Source organism: Gavia stellata, chromosome 28 (genome assembly GCF_030936135.1).
Source record: "Gavia stellata isolate bGavSte3 chromosome 28, bGavSte3.hap2, whole genome shotgun sequence".
Lineage (NCBI taxonomy): Eukaryota > Metazoa > Chordata > Aves > Gaviiformes > Gaviidae > Gavia > Gavia stellata.
In genome coordinates this window covers 5,888,055-5,913,275 of record NC_082621.1, presented here as the reverse complement: position 1 = coordinate 5,913,275, position 25,221 = coordinate 5,888,055, and the positions used below count along the sequence as shown (strand labels likewise).

At 59.9% G+C, this 25,221-nt stretch overlaps 2 protein-coding genes across 2 annotated transcripts; both read right to left on the bottom strand.

Moving 5' to 3' along the window:
- Positions 1 to 5: 5 nt before the first annotated feature.
- Positions 6 to 15,858, bottom strand: KIF18B (kinesin family member 18B). Its single transcript, XM_059830430.1, has 15 exons — positions 15,543 to 15,858; positions 12,675 to 12,832; positions 12,094 to 12,198; positions 11,710 to 11,820; positions 10,061 to 10,258; positions 9,662 to 9,838; positions 9,206 to 9,280; positions 8,975 to 9,087; positions 8,538 to 8,658; positions 8,156 to 8,271; positions 3,112 to 3,326; positions 1,788 to 2,331; positions 912 to 1,007; positions 634 to 725; positions 6 to 298 (listed from the first exon to the last, which is right to left on the bottom strand). Exons 1-15 carry the CDS (start codon positions 15,856 to 15,858, stop codon positions 198 to 200), a joined length of 2,538 nt encoding a protein of 845 aa, XP_059686413.1. The 3' UTR covers positions 6 to 197.
- A 2,163-nt stretch (positions 15,859 to 18,021) lies between these two features.
- Positions 18,022 to 24,665, bottom strand: C1QL1 (complement C1q like 1). Its single transcript, XM_059830553.1, has 2 exons — positions 24,099 to 24,665; positions 18,022 to 18,322 (listed from the first exon to the last, which is right to left on the bottom strand). The coding sequence occupies exons 1-2, from the start codon at positions 24,663 to 24,665 to the stop codon at positions 18,143 to 18,145; spliced, it is 747 nt and encodes a 248-aa protein (XP_059686536.1). The 3' UTR covers positions 18,022 to 18,142.
- Positions 24,666 to 25,221: the final 556 nt, after the last annotated feature.

Genomic DNA, 25,221 nt, shown 5'->3' with positions numbered 1-25,221 from the left:
GGGGGGGGGGGGTAACACGCAAAGCCCGGGACCCCAGGCAGGAGATGGCTGGGGGTGACTTTAGGGGTAGAAGAAGGGCTTGAGGGGATGCTTGTGGGACTGCAGGAAGGACAGGATAGAGCTCCTAGAGAAAGAAAGAAGTTTGGCACTGGGTTTGGACTTTGGGAGGGATCCTGGAGCCATGAGCATAAAGAGCTTCATTGGCATGGGGGTGGCAGCAGGGGGGTTGCTGTGAGTGCCACAGGCTTTTCGGTGGTCCTCTTGCTGGCCTTCCTGGCGCGAGCACCCAAAGGATGTTCTGAGGACGGAAAGAGGAGAGAATTTGATGAGGTGGCTCCGAGGTAAAAGCAGGGAACCCAGGTCCCCTCCTGATGGAGATCCAGGCGCTGCAGGCTCCCTCCCCCTTTCCATGCACCCACCGACCTTCCCTGAGGCTGCAGCCAGGAAGCAGCAAACCCCAAACAGCATCTTCCGCCAATGCCAGATGTCCCAATGCCAGCTATTTTTCCCCCCCTGAACTGGAATGGGGCTGTCACAGCACCAGTTTGCTGCCTGCCCCGAGGCAGGGCTCACTCCTGCAGCCCGAGCACAGTGAGAGGGATGTGCTCGGGTGCGGAGGGGTGCAGGGCTCACCTGGGATGCGGGAGGGCTGTGCAGATCTCCAGCTGCTGCTCGGGAGTTGGGTGATGCGGCTGGCAAGCCCACCCAGGGAGGGAGAAGCAACGCTGCGGAAGAAAAAAGGGGCTATTTTAAACCCCGGAGGCTCAGGGCGGAGGCCCCCCATCATCCCTGGATGACACAGGTGAGGTGGAGCTGACGTAGGCAGGGATGGGGGCTCGAGCCCCAGAGGGGAGCACAGGCAGGAGCTGCCAGCCCTTGCTGCCTGCACGGCCTGCCAGCGGCTGTCTCACCTCTCCACTCGCCTCCGCTTCTGTGCAGATGCTTTGGAGAGCAAGGAGGGCTTAGGGATGGAGGAACCCCTCATGGCAAACACTGGGAGGCAGGCTCTGTGGCCAAGGAACAGAGGGTTAGTGACAGGGCCAGGTCCTGGCCACCCGCTCTCATGAGGCTGGGAAGCAACCAGCCCAACGCCATCCACATGCAGGGAACAGAAGTCACAGGAATCCTGCCCGGTTTTGTAGTAGAAAATGATTCAAATAGGGATAAATCCTCAGGAGATCTGCACAGGAGGCAGCAGCTGCCTGCGTACTGCTGTTCCCTAAGGTGGTCGGGCCATTCCCCTGTACCTCAGTTTCCCCAGTTACCCTCTATAGGAACTATTTCCTAGAGCTATAGGAGGGGATAGGGAGACCTAAAAGTGTCCTGCATTACCAAGGGCGTGCCAATCTCTGTTTTTGGATGGTCACATAAATTCACACAGCTCTGTAAAAGCCAGAGCCTCTTTGAGGCACCAGCATTAGAAGAAAAAACAAAACAAAACAACGCACTGCGCAGTCCCAACCCTCACTCCGACCTCTCCGGGAGGACAGGCGATGCCCCATCTGCTTCCCAACCAGCACTTGGGGCTCCAGAAACCATCTGGAGGATGTTCCTCCATGTCCAAAGGGAAAAGGAGAAATAGATTTTCTTGGAATGCTTTTTATATCTTTGCAAATGATTCACACACGAGCTCAGCCCGCTGGCTGCCTGTCTGCAGGCCACGTGTCTTCTGCCCAGTCTCCCCTCTTAGCAGAGCTGCAGTGATCCACAAAGGATTCACCCAGACAGCAAGACCAGGGAGGGGGGATCCCCAAAAACATGGGTAACCTATCCAAAGCAGCACTTACTTGGGCATGAGTGGGCCATCCTGCTTGTTTACGCTCTGGGCATTCTCCCAGACAGGGAATTCAGGCAGGCTGAAGGCAGCTGGCTTGGCTGCACTGGGTGAACTGCTCTTCTCGCAGATCTTGAAAGTCTCATTCACGTTGTGGACAGGCAAAGCAGGCAGGGTGCAGCAGTTTTGGGCAGCTGACGTTGTCAGGGGCATGCAGCTTTTGGTGACTGTCAGGGGGCAGATTTTGGGGGTGCAACACGATGGCACCGGAGAGACAGGGGGTGCCTGGGCTGCTGCTTTGAGACAGGAGGTACCTGGGCTCTGCGTCGCCTTAGGGGTCTCTGCTTCTTTCCCGCCTCTCCACTGGCGTTTCATCCCCGTTTTGAGGCTGCAGGGAGCTGCTGACTGGGTAGCGCTCTTCATCTCAGACCTCCTCCTCCTCCTCTTAATCGGGCTGGGAGCTGTCGGCGTGGAACTGGAGAGCGGAGTGAGCTGCTGCAAGCATTGCAGGGCAGCGTTCGTCACAGGGGCACTGGGCACAGCGACAGATGGCTCTGCTAAAGGAGCAGAGAAGGAGCAGAGAAGAAAGTCACCTCCCTGTCTGCAGTTCCCAGGCACCCCCAAACCCCGGGGCATCCCCCTCTGCCCCCCATCACAGCTCAGTGGAGATTTGCCCGGCAAGCCCTACAACAGCTCTTTGCTGGGGGGTTTTCCATCAAACCGCATTAAATCCAGAGGAAAAGAGACACCACAAATAATCCTCCGCCTTGCCAGCCTAAAGGCACCAGACTGGTCCCAAAGAAAGTGCCCCATGGCAACGCCTGGTTTGTCCCCGGAAAACAGGGTCTGCAGAGCCCACAGCTTCACTATCGGCTTCGTGCATTGGCACTGAGGATGAGGAGGAAGAGCTTAGCCCTGGTCCGATGCAGGCTGCCAGCTGGGAGGCTGCAGCTGGGCTGACTTGGGCAAACATACCATGGAGGAGTAAAAAAGACAAGAAAAAATTAGTATCAGAACTGCTTTTTTTCCTCCTGGAGCAGAAATATCACTCACATTTAAGCTGACTTGCACACACATGCTGAGCTCCCCGGAGACAAGGGTTGCTCACGGCTCCTGCTGTGCCCCAGGCTGCCGGAGATGCTGGCTAGCCTGAATCGCTCAACAAAGTGAGGCTGGAACCGCTCTCGGCATAACCCGCTGGGCACCACATCAGGAGAAACTTGTCTCCCTGCCCTGTGCTCACGGCTGGGAGCTGCCCCACCACCACCAGCTCCTCCAGCACACCCCGAGACAAAGGAGAGGGGACAGCACCGACTGTCCCAAATCCAAATCCTCACCGTCACAGCCCTGCTGCATACTCTGGGCTGAAGTGGCCCCACTGACCTCTGTGGGTCTGTTTGGAGATGTGGCTTGCTCCAGGCTTACATCAGCCTCCTGATGGATCAGGCGCTCCAGTTCCTCAAATTCAGAGACCACGTCAGGAGTTAGGAGGTTGGCAGCCTTCAGGAGGGAATACTGCTTTTGAACAACACTCAGCATAGTGCCTACAAGCCTGGGACAGAGAGACAGACCCAAGAACGAGTTAGAATCACAGAATCACTATGGCTGGAAAAGACCTGTAAGATCATCAAGTCCAACCATCAACTAACACCACCATGCCCACTAAACCATGTCCCGCAGTGCCTCATCCACACGTTCCTGGAACACTTCCAGGGATGGTGACTCCACCACCTCCCTGGGCAGCCTCTTCCAGTGTCTCACCACTCTCTCACTAAAGAAATTTTTCCTGATATCCAGCCTGAACCTCCCCTGCCACAACTTGAGGCCATTTCCTCTTGTCCTGTCACTTGTCACTTGGGAGAAGAGACCAACATCCACCTCTCTGCAACCTCCTTTCACATAATTGTAGAGAGCGATAAGGTCTCCCCTCAGCCTCCTCTTCTCCAGACTGAACACCCCCAGCTCCCTCAGCCGCTCCTCATCAGACTTGTGCTCCAGACCCCTCACCAGCTCCATCGCCCTTCTCTGGACACGCTCCAGCACCTCAATGTCCTTCTTGGAGTGAGGGGCCCAAAACTGAACACAGCATTCGAGGTGCGGCCTCACCAGAGCTGAGTCCAGGGGCACGATCACCTCCCTACTCCTGATGGCCACACCATTTCAGATACAGGCCAGGATGCCGTTGGCCTTCTTGGCCACCTGGGCACACTGCCGGCTCATATTCAGCCGGCTGTCAACCAGCACCCCCAGGTCCTTTTCTGCAGGGCAGCTTTCCAGCCACTCCTCCCCAAGCCTGTAGCGTTGCACGGGGTTGTTGTGACCCAAGTGCAGGACCCGGCACTTGGCCTTGTTGAACTTCATCCAACTGACCTCGGCCCATCCATCCAGCCTGTCCAGATCCCTCTGCAGAGCCTTCCAACCCTCCAGCAGATCAACACTCCCGCCCAACTTGGTGTCATCTGCAAACTTACTGAGGGAGCACTCAATCCACTCATCCAGATCATCGATAAATATATTAAACACCACCAGTCCCAAAACTGAGCCCTGGGGGACTCCGCTTGTGACCGGCCGCCAACTGGATTTCACTCCATTCACCACGACTCTCTGGGCTCGGCCATCCAGCCAGTTTTTTACCCAGCGAAGAATGCACCTGTCTAAGCCACGAGTCACCAGCTTCTCCAGGAGAATGCTGTGGGAGACAGTGTCAAAGGCTTTACTAAAGTCCAGTTACACAACATTGACAGCCTTTCCCTCATCCACCAGGCGGGTCACCTGGTCATAGAAGGAGATCAGGTTGGTCAAGCAGGACCTGATCGCTTCATTGTCCTGCATGTGCCCTGTGAGTGCCCTCAAGATAAACCTCTCCATAATCTTCCCTGGCACCGAGGTCAGGCTGACAGGCCTGTAGTTCCCTGGATCCTCCTTCCGGCCCTTCTTGTAGATGGGCATCACGTTGGCAAGCCTCCAGTCATCCGGGACCTCCCCCGTTAACCAGGACTGTTGATAAATGATGGAGAGCGGCTTGGCAAGCTCCTCCGCCAGCTCCCTCAGCACCCTTGGGTGGATGCCATCAGGCCCCATAGACTTGTGGGTGCCCAGGTGGTGTAGCAGGTTGTTAACTGCTTCCTCCTGGATCACAGGGAGTTTCTCTTGCTCTCCATCCTTGTCTTCCAGCTCAGGGAGCTGAATACCCTGAGGATACCTGGTCTGGCTATTAAACACTGAGGCAAAGAAGGCATTAAGTACCTCAGCCTTTTCCTCATCCTTAGTGACTATGTTCCCCCCCATCCAGTAAAGGATGGAGATTCTCCTTGGCTCTCTTTTTGTTGTTAATGTATTTATAGAAGCATTTTTTGTTACCCCTTACAATCGTGGCCAGGTTGAGCTCTAGCTGGGCTTTTGCCTTTCTAATTCCCTCTCTGCATGACCTAACGAGGTCCTTGTATGCTTCTTCAGTTGCCTGCCCCTTCTTCCAAAGGTGATAAACTCTCCTTTTTTTCCCCCTGAGTCTCAGCAAAAGCTCTTTGTTCAGCCAGGCCGGTCATCTTCCCTGCTGGCTCTTCTTACAGCACATGGGGGCTGTCTGCTCCTGCGCCTTTAAGATTTCCTTCTTGAAGAAGGTCCTGCCTTCCTGAGCCCCTTTGCCCTTCAGGACCGTCTCCCAAGGGACCCTCTCAAACAGTGTCCTGAACAGGTCGAAGTCTGCCGTCCAGAAGTCCATCGCAGTGGTATTGCTGACCCCCCGCCTTACTTGGCCAAGAATTGAGAATTCTATCATTGCATGGTCGCTAAGCCCAAGGCAGCCTCCAACCTTCACTTCTCCCACCAGACCCTCTCTGTTCGTAAACAGCAGGTCAAGCAGGGCGCCTCCCCTGGTAGGCTCGCTTACCAGCTGTGTCAGGAAGTTATCTTCCACACACTCCAGGAACCTCTGGGACTGTTTCCTCTCTACTGTATTATATTTCCAGCAGACATCTGGTATAAGTTGAAGTCCCCTACAAGAACAAGGGCTTGCGACTGTGAGACTTCTGCCAGTTGCTTGTAGAACACTTCATCGGCTTCTTCGTCCTGGTTGGGTGGTCTATAACAGACACCCAACAGGATATCTGCCTTGTTAGCGTTCCCCCTCATCCTTACCCATAAGCATTCAACCTTGTCATCACTATCATTGAGCTCTATGCAATCAAAACACTCCCTAACATATAGAGCCACCCCACCGCCTCCTCTTCCTTGCCTATCCCTCCTGAAGAGCTTATAGCCCTCCATCGCAGCACTCCAGTCATGCGAGTCATCCCACCATGTTTCTGTGATGGCGACTACGTCATAGCTGTCCCGCTGCACAACGGCTTCCAGCTTCTCCTGTTTGCTGCCCATGCTGCATGCATTGGAGTAGATGCACTTGAGCTGGGCTATCGATTTCACGCCCGATGTCAGCACGCCACCCCTAGGCTCATCTCTAGGCAGCCTGGTTTCATCCCCTTCCCCCTTCAAATCTAATTTAAAGCCCTCTAGATGAGGCTTGCCAACTCACGAGTGAGAATCCTTTTCCCCCTTGATGATAGCTGAACTCCATCTGCAGCCAGCAGGCCCAGTGCTGTGTAGACCACCCCATGGTCAAAAAAACCCAAAATTCCTCCGACGGCATCAGCCTCTGAGCCACGTGTTAACCAGGTTCGCTTTCCTGCTCCTTTCAGTGTTCCTCCCCACCACTGAAGGGATTGAGGAAAACGCTACCTGCGCTCCCAATCCCTCAACCAGTCTCCCCACCGCTCTGAAGTCCCTCTTGATCACTTTTGGGCTACTTTGTACAACCTCATTGCTGCCAACCTGCAAAACCAACAACGGGTAGTAATCGGTGGGGCGTACCAGACCAGGGAGTCTCCTAGTGACCTCTCTCACCTGGGCCTCAGGGAGGCAGCAGACTTCCCTGTGGGTTGGGTCTGGTCAGCATATTGGGCCCTCTGTTCCCCTCAGGAAGGAATCGCCGACAACAATTACCCTCCGTTTTGTCTTAGTAGAGGTGGTTGTGATGCGTAGGACAGACTGACGCGCCCTAGGCAGCGCCCTGGAAGGACTTTCATGCATATCCTTTTTAGCCTGGCCCTCAAGTTCCAGAGGTCCTCAAGTTCCAGAGTCCCATATCTGTTGTGTAGGGGCAGCTGGGAAGGTGAGGGAGGCCGGGAGGGGATTTGCCTGCTGCCCCGAGCAGGGACCTGTTTCCATTCCCCTTCGTCTCTCAGGTCCCCTCCTTCTGCCCAGCGGCAAGAGGGTAAGGGATCCTCTGCTTCTCGTGGAGCCTCCATCCTCTGCCTTTCCCTCAAGGACGGTAGGACACGGCTCCACCAGTCTATCTCCCTCTCGCACTCCCTGATACTCCTCAGCCTCTCCACCTCCTCTTTCAGCTCTGCCACCAGGCTGAGCAGATCGTTCACCTGGTTGCACCGCACACAAGTGTGGTCTCTCCCGGCCTCTGGCACAAGTGACAGGCTCAGGCACTCCTGGCAGCCAGAGACCTGGACAGCCGCATGCCTGCGCAGGAGCTCTGTCTGGGTCGCCGCATTCCTTCTGGCGATGGCTTTCGGCTGAGTGGAGACCATAGCTGGGCCTCTTCTGGGATGGCGATGACCACTCATCAAGAGAGCCTCTAGAGCCAGGAAGGGAGGAGTAGGTGAGCTTAAGCCAGTGTCACCACTGCCAGAGGCTCAGCATCACCAGCATCACCTCTGAGACACCTCCTCAGGTGAGCCAGAGCCTGTTAGCAGACTTCTGGGGGAAGAGAGGCAAACTTTGAAGCTGTGAGATACCCAAGTTGTAAATATCTACCAGAGAACCTGAGCTGTGAGTTGTGTGTTCACCTGTTGGTTACAAGGGACCAAACGGCATCCACAGACTTTTTGCCGGGCCTCAGACACTCGTTAGCTTCCTAGAGGCAGACAGAGATCTAAGCACACGTCAAGGCCAGCCTCCCTCAAGAGATCTTTCTGAAGAGGTTCATTCTGCCAAGATGCTTGGGGCAGAGACATCAGCAGATGGTGCCATGGGAGCCCTGCCAGGGCAGGACCTGAGGGAGCTGAGGCAGGAGGAAAGACTTCGCAGAGGTAATTTCAGGACTAACAACACGCACTTAAGGCTCACACAGTTGCTGTGCCTGGAAACCTTCATTGCTGGCATTTCCAGGAGAGATTATACCATGGGATTAGATCCCCAGGAGCCAAATCCCTTATTTTACAGGGCAGGCAGTCATCTGCAAGCAAAGACCTGGTCCCACATCCATCTAGACCATCCCTAGGACAGCTACATGCCACAAAGGAGAGTGGACAACCCATCCTCCATAGGCAAACAAGAGGAAATGGCACTTGGGGACGGCAAGAGGACACTCACATCTCTCTCTGGCTGCTGGACAACCTCTGTAGAAGGTGGCTTGGTTTCTTCGGCTCCAGCTGGCCATCTGTCTGGTGGGTTGCTCTGGGGCTGCTGGGAGGCATTTTCTCTGGAGCCTGGAGCAATCACCCAAAAGCCCAGGATTAGCCCGTATTTGAGCTGAGTTTGGTCCCCAAACTCCCTGTTAGCTGGGAAGTTAAGGGGTTTCGCTAGCAATCCCCAGCCCAGCACATGCTAAGCCAGGACCCCACAGACCAGCTGAGCTCCTGTCCTCTCCCAGCAGGCCCAGTGTACCCCATGAGGGTATTTGAGCCCCCCGCAGCCTCTTCTGGGCCCTTCTTGTCATGCCAAGCCCTCCCACGCTGCCCACCCCTTCTCTCACCTCCTTCTCCGACTCCAGCTGCAGCTGAACAGGCCATCCAACTTCCAGCTCCTGCTGCTCTCCATCACTCTCCCTCTGATCACCCAGGGCCAAGCACGTCTTCGGAACAACTTCCTCCAACCTACAGAAGCCAGAGAAGAAGCCACTGAGCCAGAGAAGATCCTCAGGTGAAGCAGTCATTTTGCATAAGAAGTTTTGGGATGGATCAAACAGAATATCTGGCCTTTGCAACCCTTTGGTGCTTGCACACTGTGATCCGTCAGGTTCATAACTACACCCAACAACAGTCGAGATGATGGTGCACACCAGCAGAGAAGCTTATCTGCTTTCTGATGGACACCTAGGCTCCAACTGGCACTAAAACCCTGCAGGCTCCTTGACACGGGGGACACCAGGAGGTCACACTAAGCTCTCTTCCTCCTCCCCACCAGCCTTACCTGGGCAGCGCCACTGGGCTCAAGGTGAGGGCAGCCAGCGGCGCCGGTGCCTGGTTCTCTGCCTCCCGGGCAGCATCCTCGTAAGCACGAAGCTTCGCCCGCAGACGTGCCACCTGCAAGGAAGGATCATCTGTTGCTCAGGTGGTTTCACGACGCCCAGGAGCTCCGAGGTCCACATCTCAAGCAAACCACAGCTAAAGATAAAGTCCTGCCCCCCCGCCAGCATCTCACCTCTGCTTGCAGCTGCTCACAGATCCCAGCGTATTTACTGATGTGGCAGTCGAAGCTGAGCACATTGCTCTTCAGCTGCAGAGACAGGGACAAGGGAGAGGTTAAAGAAGAACTGGGGCAGCACATACCCCTCTCCCGCCACTGGAGCAGCGCAGCTACTCAGCCTCCTCCAGGGTTCAGGTTCCTCAGGGTGGCTGCAGTGGATACGACCTGTGCTCAGGGACCCACTGTCCCAGTCACAAGTCTTTTTGGGCTCTGGGCTGAGGAGCTTTAGCAGAAGACCAGGCACACAGTGTCTGCAGCTTCATCAGCTGCTTTCCGCCCAGAGTGGTGCCCCCAGAGCTGGAAAACTCAAGCACGCACTAATCTACCCCACCATGCACCAGGCTCCTTCCCACCCATCCCCAGCCACTCCCAAACACGCAGATCATCACCGCTGCAACACGAGGTCCTCACCGACAGCTTGATCTCCTTGGCTCTGTTGGCATACTTGAGCGTGTTGTAGGTGTCCTCGTAGGCCAGCGCAGAAGGACTCACAGCAGCAATCATGATGGTGCGGCAGTTGCCACCAATGGAGTCCTTCAGCAAGCGCGTGAGCTTGCTGTCCCGGTATGGGATGTGGGTTTTCTTGCCCTGTACCAAGAGATCAAGGGTCTGCTCAGCTTTTGGCCCTTGGGCACTCAGCTCCTAATCCTGTGCCACAAGGGGATGGCCAGGCTCATCGCACGGCACCTCTCAGAGCCCAGCCCAGGCTGCCGTTCTCACTGCACCAGCTAGACCATCACTTGAGGATGCCCCTCACATTCACCCACCCCAGAGAGCCAGAGCCCAGCGGGGCCATGTGAACAGCATTACCTTTGCATCAGCCAGCGCATTGATGACATTGATGAGGGCCAGCAGTGAGCGGTTGATGTTGGCACCCTCCCGGAGCCGCTCTCCCTTGGTGTTGGCGACTGAAGCTCGCTCTGAGCCTGCCAGGTCGACCAAGCTCATCTTGGCTACTTGCAGATCCTGAGTGAGGCCGCCAACACGGTCCTGCTGCTTCATATAGATCTGCAAGGACAGAGATCAGTGAGGCTGCAGCTCAACAAGGCACACAGGGTTGCTGGTTGGAGCCAGCATCACCAGTTTCAATGTTTATAAAAGGATGGCGAAGAGGATTACACAGGCTGTGAGACTGAGCAGGGAGAAAAGAGTAGCCCAGCACGCTGAGAAGACAAACTAAAAACTTGGTGATGACACAAGTAGCAAAGCCATGGAAGGGATCTCATAAGAAGTAACAGAACTATAGAAAATCATCAGCATCTCTTATGCTTGGTGAGTGAGTGGGGTACAGCTGGTCCGGTCCCCAAAGGGCAACACACCAAACCAGAGCCCTGGCACGACCCAGGAAGTGCTCACACATGGTGGCAGCACCAGCCCCGACTTCAACTGTGGATTTTGTCAGTAAACTCACACATCAATGAGGGCTGCAAGCCCCCAGACACAATCTTGCAGTGCCCCCAGGAAGGCAAACAGCCAGGGCTTTCGGTGCCAAGCCCAGTTCCCGGCTGGCGTGGGTAAGGAGGGACACAGCCACTGAGACTCACCTGGTAGCAAACGCTTCCCCCAATGCCCTAAAACACCCTCAGCCACCCCCAGGAGCAACTCCTGCATGGACTGTAGGTGCCATGTAGATGCTGGAGGCCAATAACCAGTCCTGCATCCTCACCAGCCTGTGGTTTGCCTGCCGGGAGGCAGAGCAGGCAGTGGGAAGGGCAGGTTTCCAGCACAGCTAATGGATTCACGGCAGGCAGGAATCCAGCACCCACCGACAAGCCCAGCTGGGAAGCCGGCTGGGAAAGCATCCAGACACCTGGACTTCCCCCCTGCAAGCAGCAATGGGCAAGGCACCAGGTTCAGACTGAAATTACAGTCAGAGCCCTACGTCTCCCCACTCAGCCGTGATGGCCCTGCTAATTCAGGGAAGGGCCTGGCTGGAATTGAAATCAACTGGCAGGTTTGCATAGGAGAGCATGGAGAAACTGGAGAGCAAATTTACAGAGCCCCCAGGGGAGTGCAATTCCCAGCTCAGTGCCAGGGGAGACACGATGGAGGAGACAGCCCGCCTGCAGCACCTGGGGGGAGGCAGAAGCATGAGCCAGTGATAATCGACCCCCTTTGCTCTGGGTCAGGTTTTAGGTGCGGCTCCCACATGCTAAGTCGACAAGAGTCAAAAGCACAAAGAGAAATTTCGGCCCTTGGGAGATGTAACACAAAGCTGGGAGTACGAGGCTGTCCAGGAGACATGGCCACCACCATGTCCAGTATGTGCTGTCCTGCTGCAGCACTGGCTAGTGACCTGTCTAGCCCCGGGGACAGGGGGGCCACAACCACTCTGATTTTCCCCGTGGCACACCAAAAGCACTGGCAGGAACCCCGGGATGCCGGTCCTGGCATGGACTTGCTCCCTAGCCCCATTTTCGGCACAAATCCGGAGCAATATTGCAATCACAAGCCCTCACCTGGAAGATGGCGTGTGAGCGGGAGGAGCTGGCATTGGCGTCGGTGGGATGCTGAGTCCGGTTTTTGTTGCCATTGGCCAACATCTTCAGGAGCTGCTCTGCCGATGCGGGCTGGGAAAGAAGGGGCAGAGGGGAGGTATCAGTGCACCCTGTATGCAGGTACGCAGACAACCCAACACCATGCAGCCACGGTGACTTAGGCTGAGGAATCCTGCTGCTCTGCAGGGCTCGTTTCACCTCAAGGTCACGTCTGCTGCTAGCCAGGAGTCCCGCAGACAGCACCCCCATGTCTTCACACACCACCCCACCCATCGCCCAGCATTCACTTTCAGAACTGGCGTAGGTGCAGTGTTGCCCAGACCTTGTGCCCACTTTTATACCCACCTGGTGGAAGGAGAGACCCTGAACCACGACTCCCTTCTCGGGATCCTCCCGGATGGCCAGAGGGCCCTTGGGCTCCAGCAGGTCGTGAATCTGTTCATTGTACACCTGGAACAGGGAACTCGACGTAAGGCTGAGGTTTGTTTTCCAGGAGGGAAGGAGCTTTGTACCCCAGGGTCATGCACAGCCTGGTGTGTCCCCCAACACCACCTCTGGGACCTTGTTACGCTGAGAGTAGCGGACGGTGCTCTAAATGCAGAGAGCAGTTCAGGACAGCTTTACTGGCAAGTCACCGCACCATCGCTTCTCTAAAGCCCTTTCAAGCCAGGAAGCCCTCATTGCTGTGTGGACCACAGCAAGAGAAAATTCCCCGACTGCAGATGGGAGAAACCAGCAGCACCAGTTCACTGAACTGGGTAGGTGAGCCTGCTTCCAGTCAGGCTCTAGGGCTGCCCTGGAGACACCGAGCACAGCTGGCAGTGCACAGGGTACCCCAAGCATGGCACTACAGGGTCCACATCAACCCCAAATCTTAGAGATGGTGACCAGGAGGCAGGAAGGGACATGGCTCGGCCGCAGCGTACCTCCTGGTAGGAGACAAGGACCTCGCAGCTCTTCTCCTCCTTTCTGGCCTCAATCCTCTTGTACAGCTCCATCATGGTGAGGTACATAATGCCGGGGCTTTTCTCCGAGCCCAGCATAGTGTAGGTTTTTCCTGCTCCTGTCGCACCGTAGGCAAACACTGGGAGGAGAAATGGTGGATGGTTGAAACGATTATTAATTAACGGAAGCAGTGTAATGTCCGCTCCTGTCCGGAGAGGAGAGCTTCCTGCAGCAACCCCTGCAGCAGGGGTTGCTCACAGGCTTCGCGGAGACGAGGCAAAGCTAATTGCCCTCCACGCTGGCTGCACTACCCTTTAGTGCAATTTTTTTTACCTTGTTTCAGCCTCTCTAATTTAGCAGTGACAGAACGAGTCCCCAAACCATCACCGGCTTGGAGGCCATGCTCCAGTCACCTCTGAACCTTCCCTTTAACAAGCTGAGCAGCCCCGGTCCCCTGTCTCACCAGAAGGTGTTTCTTCTTCCGGACCTTGTAATTAATCTCATTTTCCCCCCCATCTTTCAACACCCTCTTTGAAGCATCACCATCAGAGCAGGACACACTAATCTAGAGAGCCTCAGCCCTTCTCCCCATTAGCAGCACTCAGTGCTTCGCAACTCTCTCATTTCAGGATTCTGGAGCTATTTTATGCAGATAGAGACACGAGACGTGCCTGCCAGGTGGGCACGGTGACAGAGGCAGCCTTCAGCGGCTCGCAGAGCATGCTGGAGATCCAGGAATAGCATCCTCTGGTCCCAGTGCCCAGCCCATGATTAGACAGGAGAGTGGTTGTCTCCTGCTTGGAGCCTGCCTCGCAGAAGTGATGTGCTCGTTAAGCCGCTCGTCTGCTGACAGCCTGCAAACGGCATGAGGGTCTACAGCGTCAGGCAAGGAGCTTTCAGAACCAGCTTTACGGCACTGCCAGTCTGGGAGATGCTCGCAAGGGGCAGGGCAGCCCCCAAAGCACCCCGAGACATGTCTGCTTCACCCCAGATCCCACTCTGAAACTCAGCATGCTCCCAAAGCTCTGCCCATCATGGCAATTCAGGCTGGGAAGGGATGGCAAAAATCAAGGTGCTCTTCGCGCCACGGATCCACCTGATTTCTTCCCATCCTTCCTGCCCCAGGAGAGCGGACCGCAAGTGATCCTCATCGCTCGAAGTGCCCGGAGAGCACCTGCACAGCCTCATTTTCTACCCTAAAGCTCACCTCCATCCTCTACATCACATCTCCTAGAGTGCCAAGCACCGTTGAGGCCCCCAGTATCGCAGCACCACAGAACAGCCCAGGCTGGGAGGGACCTGAAGAGATCATCTGGTCCAAGCTTTTGTGGGAAAGGGAGCCCAGATGAGATTATCTCGCACCCTGTCCAGTAGTGTCTTGAACACCTCCAGCCGTGGGGACTCCGCTATGCCCCCATGGAGGTTGTTCCAGTGAAAGTTCTCACCGTAAAAAAAAAAGTCTTTCTTATTACTGAGATGAAACCTTCCCCGGTGCAACATGTACCTGTTGCCCCTTATCTTCTCCTTGTGACCAGAAAGCCTCCATCCTCTCTGTAGCTGCCCTTTAAGTACTCAAAAACTGATGAGGTTCCCCCCAAATCTTCTCTTCTCCAGGGAGAAAAGACCCAACTCCTTCAGTCTTTCCTCCTAGGGCAGGCTCTCCAGCCCTCCGATCATCTCTGTGGCCCTCCTTTGGAAACTCTCCACTCCGTGTCCTTCTTGACTTGCAGGGACCAGCGCTGGACACAGCACTGGGTGGGATGATCACATCTCTGCCTGAGCTAGAAAGGCCCCTGGGGATGCAGCCCCAGATCCAACTTGCCTTCATTGCTGCCACAGCACGCTGCTGACTCCCGTTCAGGTCGTTGTCCACCAGGACCCCCAGGTCCCTCCCAGCGAGCTTGCTCCCTAGCCACCCAGATCCCAGCCTGTACTGGGCTCTTGGGTGATTCCATCCCAGATGCAGGACTTTGTAATCATCTTGTTAAACTTCACACCATTCTTTTTCATCTGCTCTTCCAGCCCGGCCAGGTTTCTCCCTGCCTGCTCTCCCACAGGAGACAGGATGAGACCCCACCTGGTCCAGTTCTGGGGACCCCAGTACAAGAAAGACGCAGACCTGTCAGACTGGGTGCAGAAAATGATCCAAGGGCTGGAACAGCTCTGCTATGGAGAAAAGCTGAGGAAGTTGGGGTTGTTCAGCCTGGAGAAGAGAAGGCTCCTTGGAGACCTCATTGCGGCCATTCAGTATTAAAGGGGGCTTACAAGAAAGATGGAGAGAGACTTTTTACCAGGGCCTGTAGTGACAGGACAAGGGGTAATGGTTTTAAACTGACAGAGGGCAGGTTTAGACTGGACATAAGGAAGAAATATTTTACCACAAGGGTGGTGGGACACTGGACCGGGTTGCCTAGAGAAGTGGTGGATGCCCTGTCATTGAAGTGTCCAAGGTCAGGTTGGACAGGGCTTTGAGCAACCTGATCTCGTGGGAGATGTCCCTTCCCATGGCAGGGGAGTTGGACTGGATGGTCTTTCAAGGTCGCTTCCAACCCAAATAATTCTGAGATTCTATAAGAGCAATTCATGTTTTGCTTCCTCTCATTTACCTGCCGAGATTAGATGACACTTCCATGTCGGGAACATCCCCATCCTGACCACACCTGCAATCACCCCAAGCTTGGTGCCACCAAGTTTAAGGCTATTTGTTCTTGTGTTGCTGTTGTGTCCCCCCTCTCCCCAACTGCTTGGGGGCTTCCAAAATAAATCCACGGCTCTGCTGAGCCCATCCAGCCCAGAAGCAGATGGGGCAGGAATTCCTGCAGGGATCGAAGGCGCTTGCCAGGTCTTACCAGAGCAGTTGTAGCCATTGAGGACGCTGTCCAACATCTCAAGGGTGGTGTGCTGGAACACCTCCTCCTGCGTGGCTGCCTCCCCGAAAACCCGGTCGAAGACAAACTTCAGGTCCTTGCCCTGATGCTTTGGCCCACGCACAGGCAGCACGCTGCCAGGGCGGCCACCGCGCTCATCAGGGTCGAAGATGAGGATGTGCTGGTCAACGACATGCAGGACAGGGCGCGCGGCCCGCTCTCGCTCACAGGGTGCGGAGGGCCGCACGCGCACCATGACAGCCACGGTGCCCTCCTCAGGCGGGGGGGCCACCGCCATGGGGACAGGGGGGAAGCTGAGGTAGGGGCACGGTGCTGGCTGGAGGACGCAGCTCTGGACCTGAACGTCCCAGAGGCCTCATGGACTCTGGAGGGTGGGGGGGAATGGGTCAGCCGCGGGGGTGAAGCGGTGGAGGGGGAGCCCGTGGCTGGGCAAGACCTCACACCCCCACCCCAGGCCCTGCTTCCACACCCTCCCTGTCCTAACCCGTGCCCCTATAGCTGCCCTTATAATCCCCCCACGGCCCTACACCCCCTTCAGGCCCCCACAGCCTCCCCAACGACCCTATAGCCCCTCTCACAGCCCTACACCGCCTTCAGGCCCTCATAGCACCCTCCCACAGCCTACCCTCCCACAGCCTGCCCCCCCACCTCCCCTCACAGGCTGACATGTACAGCCTCCCTCAGGCCCCTACCTTCCCCCCTCAGGCCCCCACAGCCCCCCCCCCCAGTCATACCCCCGCTTCGGGCCCCTATTGCACCCCGGGCCCTTCCTACCGCCCCAGACCCCCATACCGCCTGCTCCCGAGCACTATACCACCACCCCCCCCGGTCCCTATAGATACTCCCCAGCCCTATCTACCTCCCTGGGCCCCCGCAGCCCCATCCCGGGCCCCGCACCCGCCCCTATCTCTCCCTTCCCGTCCCTCCACCGCCACTCACCCGCCGCTTCCGCCGCTCCGTTTTCAAACGTCCCTGCAGGTCCCGCCCTCCTTCCTGATTGGCCGCTCGCCCCGCCTCCCCTCCCATTGGCTCCTCCGCCGCACGTGCCCAACGCTCCCCGCACAGTGCCCCACGGGCGTTGTAGTCCCGCCGTGCCCTGCGCTGGCCGCCATCTTTGTCCCCACCCCATCCCCACCCCGGCCGTGGCCACCGGGCCGGGGCGGCCCCCTGAGGCGGGGACAACCGGCGGTCCAAGCGCTGTCTTAGCGGATAGAGCCCAGCCAAGAGCCCGGGAGGGGGCTGAGGGACCCGGTGTCCCCCCTGGTGCCAGCTGGGGTGGTGGCTACAGCCACAGCAGGCCTTAATGGCGGCCTTCTCCTCCTCACAGCTCAGAGCTGACCGCCCCGGCCCTACCCAGCCCCCACTGCCCGGCCGCCGCCTCGTCCCCGTTAATTAGTGCTGATAAACGAGCACCTGGGACCCACTGGGGCCGGGGGGGTGACATCCACCCCCGTGCCCTGTCCCCAGGGCCACCCACATACCCTCAATGGCTCCTGCCCTCTGCCCCTGCTGCAGCCGCTCAGGAGGCGGCCGCTGGCCCCAGGCGCCCGCTGTCACCTCTAATTGGGCCACGTCCTGCCCGCGCCGAGGCAGCGGTGACGGGTGCGCGTGCCAGAGGGTCACCGTGGCTCTACGTCGCCTGCCTGTGCCCCCCCCTTGCAGTGGGGACGCCATGTCCCTGAGGGGACACGTCCCCATGGGGAGACCTGGGATCTGGGGGCAGGGACACGGCTGGCGATGGTGGCACCTCCAGTGTCCCCACTGGAGGTGGCAGAGGGGACACCAGCGCTTGGGGACAGGGGACCCCCCCCAGAAACCCCCGGCTGGGCCAATTCGGGAAGCCAAGTGGGGTCACTTTGGGGGGGGGGGGGGTAACAGAAGGACGCCGTCCCTGGGGTGGGGGACACCGGCTCTGCCCCACGCGGGGACACAGACAGCAGACAGGGAGAGGTCACAGCTCTGCTTTACCATGGAGTCGCCCCGGGGTCGGGCAGCGAGGGCGGCCCCCCCGCCCCACGCAGCCCCCCAGCACGGGGCCGCCCAGGGACGAGGGGGGGCACCTGTATCGACATCTGCGCGTCCTGTACATATATACACGCTGGCGGGGACCCCCCGGCCCCCGGCATCGCCCCGGGTGTGGGGAGGCAGTGGGGAGCGGGGTGCCGTGCGGCCAAGTGGGGTGCGCAGCCAGGGGATGGGGGTGCAGTGGGGCAACGCAGGGGGGGCCCCCACCTCCTGCCAGCCTCCTGTGGCCCCCCAGCCCCGAATTAGCAGCCGTGGGGGGAGCTAATGGGAAAGGGGGAGTTTGGGGCACGGTAGATGGCCTGGACCACCATGGGGGGATGCCATGGGGCTGGACAGTAGCAAGGAGAGGCTATAGGGCTGGGCAGCAGTGGGGGATGCCGTGGGGCTGGGCGGCAGCAGGGGGATGCTGTGGGGCTGAACGGATATTGGGGGATGCCGTGGGGCTGGACATCTGCGGGGCGATGCCGTGGAGCCGGACGGCAGCAGGGGGATGCCGTGGGGCTGGAGGGCCATGGGGCGATGCCGTGGGTCCAGGCTCAGTCCGAGTAGATGATGAAGCCGGAGAAGGTGCTGTACTTGTTGTTGTTGCCGCCGTGCGCCTTGCCGCCGTCCAGCTTGATGAAGACCTCGTCCCCCGCGTCCAGGTGCAGGATGACGCTGTTGCTGGCGTAGTCGTAGTTCTGGTCGGCGTCCTGCGCGATGGCGCTGGCCCGCACCTGCGCAGGGGACATCCATGTTACCTGGATCCAGCCCCACGGGGCTCAGGGGACAGCTCAGCCCTTGGATCCCGTGGGACACCTGGGATCCCAGCTCACCCACAGCCAGGGAGACCGCCCGCCAGCTCCGGGGTAGCGTGGGGTGCCCCAGATCCCCACCCGTGGGTGAATGGGTCCTGGAAGGAGGTGGCCACTCCCTGACCTGGGAGGCTCAGGTGTGGGACTACAGCTCGGATGTGGGACCACGGCTCTGGGTTCGGATGCTGGACCATGGCTCTGGGTTCAGATGTGGGGCCATGGCTTAGACACGGGACCACAGCTCTGGGTTTGGATGCAGGACCATGGCACGGATGTGGAACCACAGCTCCAGATTCAGACATGGGACCACAGCTCCGACATAGGACCCTGGCTCTGGATTCGGATGCAGGACCATGGCTCAGACACACAGGACCCTGGCTCCGGATTCGGATGCAGGACCATGGCTCAGACACACAGGACCCTGGCTCCGGATTCGGATGCAGGACCATGGCTCAGACACACAGGACCCTGGCTCCGGATTCGGATGCAGGACCATGGCTGAGACACACAGGACCCTGGCTCCGGATTCCGATGTAGGACCACGGCTCAGACACAGGACCCTGGCTCTGGATTCCGATGCAGGACCACGGCTCAGACACAGGACCCTGGCTCTGGATTCGGATGCAGGACCACGGCTCAGACACAGAACCCTGGCTCCGGATTCGGATGCAGGACCACGTCTCGGACACAGGACCCCGTCTCCCAGCCCAGCCCTGAACCCACTTGATGAACCCGCCACATCCCCGCACATCTTCCCACAAGCTTCACGGGGACCGTGAGTGTGAGGCGAGGGCTGAGCTGGCTGAGCTCAAATCCCCCCAAAACAAGCCTCGCTGCTCCCCCGGCTCCCAACCCGCTGCGGGGTGGGATGCTCCCCTCCATAAATACTTCCTCGGTGCTGGAAGACAAGGCCAGGAGGTGCCGGCAGAGCCAGAGGTGCTGTAACCGCCTGGCAAAGAAGGTCCGTGGCTGGAGCCCGCTGCCGCTGCAGAATTATTTGGGTAATCAAATCTACACCAGCGCCTTGCAGGGAGATCGCGCGGCGCTAGGTGACAGTGACAAGCCGGAAGGTAAAATCCCAAGTGAAATGCAAAAGTGGTGCACCGGGGAGAAGATGCTCCTAATTATAATCGAGGAGAACGGGCTCTAAACTGGCTGGTGCCGGGTGGGGAGGCACCACTGAGCAGCTGCAGGGTCCCAGAGCCGGCAGGGGAAGGAGGGGTGTCCCCATGGATTCCTGTCCTCTGCCCGCAGGACAGGGGTCCCAGGGGTCCTCTCCTCCTCAGGAAACACAGCGATGTCTCCCTGAGTCCATAGGCAGCCTGCAATGGTGTGGTAACCCACCAGTCAGATGCTGTTAACTCTGAAACCTACTGATGGCCCAGCAGGTGATCCCATAGGGCTTGCTCTCGCCCATGCAGCCATATCACTCATGCTGTCACCAACACTGTCACCCCACTAAAAGTCACCCTCTGTCTACCCTGCCACCACGAGGGTCCCCAGCCCCAGTGGGGGGACATGGTGAATCTCAGTTGATCACAGTGCCCCAATCTCCAGGGGACACAGCCTTGCCTGGGGTTGTGCCGAGGAAGAGGGGGGGGGGGGAAGCAACAGGGAAGGAGAACCAGGAAAAGGCGTTTGGTGCCGGGCTCTGCCGCCATCGTTCCCCCCCCCGCCGCAGCCAGAGCCGCCTGGTGCCATCCGTCTTCCCTCGTTAAGGAGCCGCCTCGTCACCGCGCACCCGCCAGCCCTTCGTGCTAACCAGGGAAGATAAATGGCAGCGCCGGGGCCGGGCTGCGCTGCTCCTGGCTCCGCAGCGGCAGAGGAGGTGGGGGCTGCCACCACGTGTCCCGCCCACCCCCCCAATGGCCTCGTCCCCCTTGTCCTGCTCCATGCCTCAGTTTCCCCATGCCACAGCCAGGCGCAGCCCCCGGAGGTGGGAACCGCGGGGGGAACACAGCCCTTGGCCCGGTGGCTGACTGTGCTGCGGTCGTTGTCACCAACTCCAGTGACACAGCGGGGGTGGTGTCACCAGCCCTGGGGACACTGTGGGGTGGGGATGGTCCCCATCGTGGCCAGCTGCACCCAAGGGCCCAGGGCAGGCGGGGGGGCGGGCAGTGACACTCGGCACCTCGGGGACACCACATGCCCCATGTGTCCCGGCCACCGCAGCCACCACGGCCCAAGACCCAACCCCCAAGGCATGGCAGCAGATGCCCCTCCAGGACCCCCAAGTGCAGTGGCGGGTGCCCCCCGGATCCTCGGGCACAGCAGCGGGTGCCACCCCCCAGGACCCCCTGGGCATGGTGGTGGATGCTCACCCAGGACCCCCAAGTGCAGTGGCGGGTGCCCCCCAAGGGTTCCTGGGCCTGACAGCAGGTGCCCCCCGCCAGGACACCTGGGCATGGCAGCGGGTGCCGCCCCCCAGACCCCCAGATATGGTGGCAGGTACCCCTCAAGTGCCCCCAGGTGCAGCAGCGGGTGCACCCCCAGACCCCCTGTGCATGGCAGTGGGTGCCACCCAGGCATGGCAGCGGGTGCCCCCCAGGCCCCTTGGATGCAGCAGCGGGTGCCCCCCCAGACCCCCAGGCATGGCAGCGGGTGCCCCCCCCCAGACCCCCAGATATGGTGGCAGGTACCCCCCAAGTGCCCCCAGGTGCAGCAGCGGGTGCACCCCCAGACCCCTTGGATGCAGCAGCGGGTGCCCCCCGGACCCCCTGTGCATGACAGCGGGTGCCCCCCAAGCACCCTCCAGTGCATCCCAGTGTCCCTGCATACAGGGTCCCTTGGGGACCGTCACCGGGCCCCCACCCATGGGGACCCCCCAGGGCTGCGCCCCCCCCCAAGCCGTGGCACAGCCACACACCCCTTCGGCTACACGAGGCAGCCGGGACGGCCCTCACCCCGCCATGGGGACCCCTTCCATGGGGACCCCAAAACCGCCCGGCTCAGCCCCCCCATCTGTCTGTCCATCCATCCAGCATCTCCCCCCCACCCCACTGCCCCGCTCCCTGCACCTACGGGCTAATACAAATAAGAATAATTAATGCTAATTAACCACCAGAAGCAGCTCCCTCCCAGCCCGGCTCCCCTGGCTCTCATTAACTCCAGCCCCGACGCAGGGCTGATGGGCTGCGCCCCAAACCGGCAGCGCCCGGAGGAAAGTGGGGGTCGGGGGGGAGCCCCCCAAGTTATAATTCCCTTGGAGGATGCTGGGATCAACCCTTATCCACTGGGAAACCCCCCCGGCACCCCTGGACCCCCCTCAGCCTTGCCAGCGATGGGGTTATTTTTGGCAACAAACCTCTAATTAACCCCATTTTTAAATTATTTGGGGCATTTTTGGGGAACCTTTTTTAAACTCTCCCGCCGGTGCCAGCCCGCCGAAGCGCTCCCCCGCCTCCCGAGCCGCTTCTTTATAAATATTGGAGTGGTGATACCTCGTTAGTAATTAACAACCGGTTAATTAAGCTGCATCGCGCGCCCGACCGAGTGTGGTTCCTCTCGACAAGGGGCTCCGTAGCTTCTGGAAATTCATCCGGTAGCGCCCGGGAGCATCGATCCCCCGCCAAGCTGGGGGGGGTCAGAGCTCAGCAGGGGGTGGAAGGAGGCAGGAAGGTTTGGGGGGGTCCCCAAAAATATTTTGGGGGAGGAAAAAAGGGGTAAGGTGGTTTTTTTGGGGGATGCTCAATCCAGAGTTACATGGTTGCTGCTTGGGAGAAACAGCTGGCAGTGCCGAGCGTCACCGGGACCCCCAAAATTTGGGGCTGGGGTGGGAGAGAGAGATAAAAATATCCCCAATAAAAGAAAATTTAAACTGTTTGGATGGAGAAAAAATGCTGAGCGGCTCCTGCCCCCGCTGCACTCCCAGCGGGGAGGTTTTGGGAGCCGAGGGGTGAAGCACAGTGGCCGTGCCAGGGCTCCCGCTTCCCCCCGGCCCCCGGCTTTTTTTTGGGTTGATAACGCAGTTTTGGATTAATTCAGTGTCATACATCCTCGGGACAGGGATGCACCGCGGGGCTTGAAGCTGGCAGAAAATGATGGGAAGCGGGAGCGGGGCGGGATGAATGCCGGTGAGGATGCCGTCTGTGGTGACACCCAAGGGAATTGAGCTTGGGTGACATTTCAGGGGTCACGGCCACGTCTTGTGCCTCGAGTCGTGGCCGGGGAGGGGGGACACGGCATGGGAAAGGGGCAGCGTTTTGGGCATCGCCCAAAAACTGTGGGGACGGAGCGGCTGCGTCTTGGGATCGGGAGGATTTTGGGATGGATGGGATCGGGGGGGAGGATTCAGGAGCGGGGTGGGGAGGCAGGGATGGAGCCAGCCTCGGGGTGTCCCCCCCCATGGTGTCCCCATGCAGCCTGGCTGGCGATGGGGACATCTCTCTTGACACAGCAACAGCAGAGCTGGCTCCGGGCTGGGGGTGCAGCACCCCAAAAGCAGGGCAGGCGCTGCCCCCCTCCAGGCCACCGCAGACACTGTCCCCTGCAGAGGAGCCCTGTCCCCCCTCGGGGAGTTCCGGCAGGGACAATGGCGTGGCCGGGGAGGGCAGGGCACCCCGGGGACACAGCGGGGACACCCCAAGGCACCCCAGAGGCACAGCGGGGCACATCTCCAGGGCCAAGGAAAGGACTGAGGGGACCCTCGGGGACACATCAGGGCAGCACGGCTACGGTGGCAGAGTGTGTCCGCAGTGCTGGGAGAGGGACGGGGCACCCCGGGGGAGCATCTCTGGGGATGGGAGAAGGAGGGGACTCCCTCAGGATGCACCCGGAGCCCATCACTGCCACTGGGAGAAGGATGGGGCACCCTGGGGGTGCACCTGGAGCCCATCGCTGCCACTGGGAGAAGGATGGAGCACCCTGGGGGTGCACCCGGAGCCCATCGCTGCTACTCAAGAAGGATGTGGCATCCTGGGGGTGCATCTTCAGGGCTGGGAGCAGGACAACGCACCCTGCGGATGCACCCAGAGCCCATCATTGCTACTGGGAGCAGGATGGAGCATCCTGGGGGTGCGTCTCCAGGGCTGGGAGAAGAATGGGGCACCCCAAGGATGCACCTCCGGAGCTGGGAGCCGGACAGGATACCCCAGGGATGCACCCGGAGCCCATCATGTCACTGGGAGGACAGGATATCCCAGGGGTGCATCTCCGTGGCCAGGAGAAGGATGTGGCACCCTGGGGATGCACCCAGAGCTCATCATTGCCACCGGGAGAGGGACAGAGCATCCTGGCGGTACATCCCTGGGGATGGGAAAAGGATGGGGCACCCCAGGCATGCACCCAGAGCCCATCGTCACCACTGGGAGAAGGACAGAGCGCCCTGGGGGTGCATCTCCAGGGCCAGGAGAAGGATGTGGCACCCCAGGGACGCACCCAGAGCTCATCATCACCACTGGGAAAGGGATGGAGCACCCTGGGGGTGTATCTCTGAGACTGGGAAAGGGACACGGCACCCTGGGGAAGCACCCAGAGTCCATCACTGCCACCGGGAGAAGGACGTGGCACCCTGGGGCTGCATCCCTGGGACTGGGAAAGGGATGGGACACATCGAGGACGTAGCCAGAGCCCATCATCACCCCTGGGAAAAGGACGGGGCACCCCGAGGAAGCACCCAGCACCCTTCCCCGGGGCACGGGGGGCAGCGACAGCTCCCATCCCCGCGGTGGGGCGGGTAGCCGGGATGGCCAGCCCTTACCTGACCGTTCTTGCAGAGGTCGGCCCACATGCTGGTGCCGTCGCCGCCACGCATGAGGACGTGGTAGGTGAAGAAGTAGGTGCCGGGGATGGCGCAGGTGAACTTGCCGGAGGCGGCGTCGTAGCTGTTGCCCAGGTTGGTGACCACGTCGTCGAACTTGAGGACCTCGTAGCCCTCGTGGGGGTTCTTGAGGCCGGCGTAGAAGGCGACGCGCGGCACCGTGCTATAGGTAGCTGCGCTCACCGCACCCGTAGCCCCCGGTCCCGGTAATCCCGGGGGTCCCGGTCGTCCCGCTTCACCCCGCGCCCCTACCGGTCCCGGTGGTCCTGGTTCTCCCGGTGGTCCCGGTGGTCCCGGTTTCCCCGGTCGCCCCGGTTTGCCTTGGGGACCTTGCACCAGGGTGGAGGGCGGCGGGAGGGGGCCGCGTTCGGCCGGTTGCGGCGGGGGGGCGGCGGCGGGGCCGTAGGGCTCGCAGACCATGCGGCAGGTGCCCAGCATCTCGTACCGGCCGTCGGTACCGGCGGAGCTCACCAGCACCGGGATGAGCACCACCAGCACCAGCACCATCACCACCCCCGCCGCGGCCGCCAGTAAAGTTTTCCGGCCCAGGCTGAGCCGCCGCCCGGCCGGGGCGCGCTGTCGCCCGGGGCTGGGAATGGTGCCGGTGGGGGGGAGCAGGGCGGCGGCGGCGGCGGCGGCGGCGGGGGGGGCTCGGGGGTGGCGGCGGCGGTGGCCGCTCCGCTCCGCTGCGCTCCGCTGGCTCCGGTGCGCCCCGCGCCCGCCCAAGCCACGCCCACACACTCAGACCACGCCCTCTGACACGCCCACTCCCGCCCCGGATACGCCCATCACCCCGCCCAGTCCCGCCCGCGGGCACGCCCACTCCCGAGCGGGGCACGCCCCCGCAGCGCACTGGGCGGGGCGACACGCCCCCTCCGCCACGCCCCTCGGTGTTGCCACGCCCCCGTCACGCCCACCCCTGCAGCCTCTCCCGGTGCGGCCCGCGCCCGCCCCACCCGTGACCCCCGGTTTCTCCGGGGGACCCCGGTCCCACCGGCCCCAGCTGCCCCCCCCCCCCCAGTCCCCCCACCAGCTGAGGGCCCTTTTGCTGCCCCATCCCCCC